The 4,178-nt window shown below is 36.1% G+C and overlaps 1 protein-coding gene across 1 annotated transcript; it reads left to right on the forward strand.

Moving 5' to 3' along the window:
• Window positions 1-401: 401 nt before the first annotated feature.
• Window positions 402-3,504, forward strand: LOC108374967 (TNF receptor-associated factor 3-like). Its single transcript, XM_017631027.1, has 5 exons — window positions 402-1,129; window positions 1,195-1,343; window positions 1,409-1,689; window positions 1,757-1,872; window positions 1,972-3,504. The coding sequence occupies exons 1-5, from the start codon at window positions 788-790 to the stop codon at window positions 2,278-2,280; spliced, it is 1,197 nt and encodes a 398-aa protein (XP_017486516.1). The 5' UTR covers window positions 402-787; the 3' UTR covers window positions 2,281-3,504.
• Window positions 3,505-4,178: the final 674 nt, after the last annotated feature.

Below are 4,178 nucleotides of genomic sequence, written 5' to 3' on the forward strand. Positions count from 1 at the left end.
ATTTACTCGTTTAACTATGAAAAAAGTATAACTTAAAACTTTTAAAGGAACTACAACTTTTCTCCCTGCAGCAACTCGACTTCTGTTTTGAATTTTGCTGTTATGGTTACTTGTATATGAAATATATTATGTAAACAAATTTGTTTTGGTTTAAAATCAATGCCTATTTATTTAAAACATATTAAAGTTAAAGCTTAGATTTATTCCCTTCGCCTTGCAAGCAATGGGAACAACTCTCCCTTAGTGTCAAATAGTGCCAGCTCACTGAGCTGACTCATGAAAATGAGCTTGCTTCGTTGAGTCAACTCACGAAAATTCAGTGAGTTACCCAGCCCTAGTTTGAAGGCAACGAAAGGGCTGTTAGTCTTGCAAAATGTGGAGCCCAAATGCGCGTGTATCGTCCGAAGCCTTTCTTCGGTATATATAAAAGACACACTAAAGACCTACTCAGGAGCTGGAAAGAATCTCAGATTTCTGCCCATTGGCGGAAGTCAAAAAGGGACTGAGACAATCAAAGTAGCTATGAATACTCCTTCCTGACTTCTCGGGGAGGGTTTAAGATATTACAAGGCTACTTGACAGGATACTGCAAGTTAAAGTACCATTCGAATAAAATTGCGCTTTTTGTAGTCACTGACTAATTGTATGCCGAAAATTACCTACCTATACTCATATACTCATTATCACTTACGTTTCTCTTTTTCTACACCAGGAACATCTCATCCATTGCGGCCAAGTACTCGAACAGTGTCCGAACCATTGTAACGCTTTCGTGCCACGCATACGCATGCGCACACATCTGAAAGAGTGTCCGCGCGGCAAGTCACAACAACAGCTCAACAATAGTCAAGAACGGCTCGATCAATTCGTCGATAATCGGATGACGCAACTCGAAAAGGATTTGAGCGCTTTGCGTTCGGTGCTAAACGAGGAGATTGGCCAGCGATTGCATTTGATTACAGATGTGGGAAATTTGCGCAAATACAATCAGGTTTTGGAAGATTGGAAACAGGACGCCAGTGAAAATATGAATGGCATCAAATCGCTGCTCAACGAAGAGATTGTGCAACGACAATTTGAAGTGGGTGAGGCATACAAGGACAACATAGCGAACTTCGAAATGATAAAGGTAAGCGGTGACAGTGATAAATAGTTGCAAGGTTTAATAAATTTTTCAAATTAATGCCTCTTTAGAAAGTCAAAGCCGATATACAAGGCGAAATGGATGTGCTGCAAAAGAATATCCAACAATTATCTATCGAAGTGGCAGACCATGTGAATCACCTGAATGACAACACCATGAAGTTGGAAGAGATGATTTTGGAAAATGAGAAGAAGAATCTGTAATGAAATTCGCAAGTCGTAGCAAACAAAGCAAAATTTCACTAATCTAACTCACTAATTACAGCGATAAATTCATCGAAATCGAAGAATTTTTAAATGTGCTCGACGGCGATTTGAAGACCAAATTTGTCGCCAACAGCGACTTGAATGCCAAACAGGTGAATATGGATGTGGAAGTGAAGAGCATGAAAAACATTGTTTGCGAAACGGAGGAGCGTTGCGAAAAATTGGAGGGCATAGTGAAACAAATTGACACCAAGCTGCATCAAACCATGCAAACGCTAGCGGATTTGGAGAATCATTTAGCGACACAACAACGACTCACTAACATACAAAACTCGAGAGGTAATAGAAGTTAAACTGCTCTCAAAACCACAAAAATTCCAAAACCAATTCACTCCCTCTCGCATAGGTCACTTGGTCTGGCGCATCAAAGACTACTCAAAGAAGCTGGAGGAAGCAAAGCAATATGAAACAATACTGCATAGCGTCATGTTCTCGAATAAGCCATATGGCTATGCATTGCGCGTAAGTTGACGCCCTCCAATGTAACACCCCCCTCCGCACGCGTGTGTGTGTGTGTGTGTGTAGGTCTACTAATCAATCGCTTTTATCTCTCACATACAGCTTGATATACTCCCCAATGGAAAGGGCACTTGGAAGGGCCGCAATTTGATTGCATGTCTCAATGTCATAGCTGGCGAGTATGATGCGCTGCTACCTTGGCCTTGCCGCCTGCAAGCCGACATTATCATACGTGATCAGTACAGCAGCAACGAGGAGGCACAGGACTATGTGAAAACGATATTGGTACGCAAAAAGAACGATGAGTTCATACAAAACAATCAATATTTCCACATACCACACAAAGTCGTAATGAGCCGCAATTATTTGCGTAACGATTGCTTGTTTGTGGAGGTGCGAGTGCTAAAATGATGTTAGACCACAAGTGGGTTTGGTAAGAAGTACTATGTGTGGCAAACTAGTATTTAAAGTGTAGGTTTGCATAGGTATTTTGAAAAGCTTTTAAACTAAGAAAATCTTCATAATTGCTCAGGGTAGTTAGTACATAAGTTAGTATTGTATAGAAGTTAAAAAAATTAACATTTCTGTGCCACAATTAAAAATAGTTTAGGGTACCTTAAGTAAATTTGTAACGCTAAGTTTTTGAAGAATTAAAGGAAAATTACAAAAAAAAATTTTGTTCTTTACGAATTTATAACACACAGTTTCAAAAAAGTAATAAAGCAAAAAATTCATAGACTGGAATCAGGAACCAATCTCGTACCTATCTCGTTCTGTAACCAAATTCTGAGATAGGGCGATTTTCAGTCAAATTCTGAAATAGGGCGTTCTTCAACCAAATTGTGAAGTAGAATGTTCTTGAAAAATTTTTTCAGGTAGGGTATTTTCGAACCCGCTGCTGAGATAGGTCAATCTTCCACACAGCTATCGATATGTGTACATGTGTAAAAATTTCAAAACTTACTAAACAGTGTTGCATTTTTGGTACAATTGCATTTTTTGATACAATTTCGTTCACAATATAGTACTTTACTAGTACGCAAAACTTCTTGGTACAATTTTGTGATGAATACTAAAGGCATATAAATCTGAAAATTGACAGGGGGGAATTTTTTTTATTTTCTTTTGGTTTTGACCTTTTCAAATTTGCATTTGTAAGTTTTAAAAAGTTTTAAAAATGTCTCGAATGAAATATAATAACATAACACAAGGGCTACTACCAGCTTCCAATTCCTAAGAAATATTTTAAAGAATATTTTCTATACTAAATCTTAAAACAAAATGTCGAAATCAGCTTCAATAGAAGCAATATTTTCGATAACAATGGATCGCAAATTTTAGTTTTTTCTTGTTCACCGGATGCTACTATCAAATTTCAAGGTATTCGTTGATTCTGTAAATCAAGTTAATTTTTAAATAACCTTCCGAGATATTTGCAATTTGCCGTTAATTAGCTAAAAAAGAGTGTCTCTACTTAATCACGCATATTTTACGAACTAGTTAAACAATCGTAATACAAAATACCGCAAATGAAAGCTAGTCAACATTTCTCTTCGATAGGCCTGGCAGTTTTTGATAAATTAATTATTCGTTCGATATATTTTTTTTTAATAAAAAAATAAAGAAAATGCAAGCTTTAACGGGGGAAAATAAAAAATACGATTTTGTAAATTTTTTAAATTTGTTTTTATAAAAATCTGTTCCTTGAAAAAATTTTAATAATTTTTTTTTGTGTCTTGGAAATATGAAAATACATCTGCGATGTGCAGAACGAAAGCGCATTCAAACGAAAAATACTGACTTTGAAGTGATTTAAGCTAAATGCATTTTAAAGTAGTTGAAATCAAATGCAAAGTCGGATAATTGACTGCTTTCTAGGACATCGCTATGTTAAAGTAAACAGTTCGTTCCAAGGAAGAAAATCAGATCTTCAATTAGTTTGGTAATTTAAAAACTGGTTGAACATCAATATTTAAACAAGTTTCTTTCCGTGCTGGGATTGGTTTTGAAGGGAATGTACATGTGCATGTACTAAGAAAACATATGAGCAAATTAAAAAGTCGATACAATTTACAGTCAAAAAGTACAGTTTTTGTATATGTATACATATTTCGTACAGAAGGAAGAATTTCATTTGCCAACACTGTAAAACGAAGAGTTCTGGGTTTAATATGTCGATTTCTTGTTGCGATTTTTTGCGTTTTCGGAGAAAATGGCTTCCTTGTAAGTGATCTTGATTCTGCAGGAAGTGAATTATTTACCATTTGGATGGGAGAACTCAATAAAGATAACAAAACAAAAGGCTGTTT

Source organism: Rhagoletis zephyria, unplaced genomic scaffold (assembly GCF_001687245.7).
Source record: "Rhagoletis zephyria isolate East Lansing unplaced genomic scaffold, Rhagoletis_zephyria_1.1 Rzeph_scaffold_08328, whole genome shotgun sequence".
Lineage (NCBI taxonomy): Eukaryota > Metazoa > Arthropoda > Insecta > Diptera > Tephritidae > Rhagoletis > Rhagoletis zephyria.

What these genes read in the sequence shown, in the direction of transcription:
- LOC108374967 (XM_017631027.1), top strand. Translation starts at nt 788, where the DNA reads ATGCGCACACATCTGAAAGAGTGTCCGCGCGGCAAGTCACAACAACAG. An exon ending in CGAACTTCGAAATGATAAAG is followed by an intron (nt 1,130 to 1,194) that starts GTAAGCGGTGAC and finishes ATGCCTCTTTAG; the next exon opens with AAAGTCAAAGCCGATATACA. An exon ending in CATATGGCTATGCATTGCGC is followed by an intron (nt 1,873 to 1,971) that starts GTAAGTTGACGC and finishes TCTCACATACAG; the next exon opens with CTTGATATACTCCCCAATGG.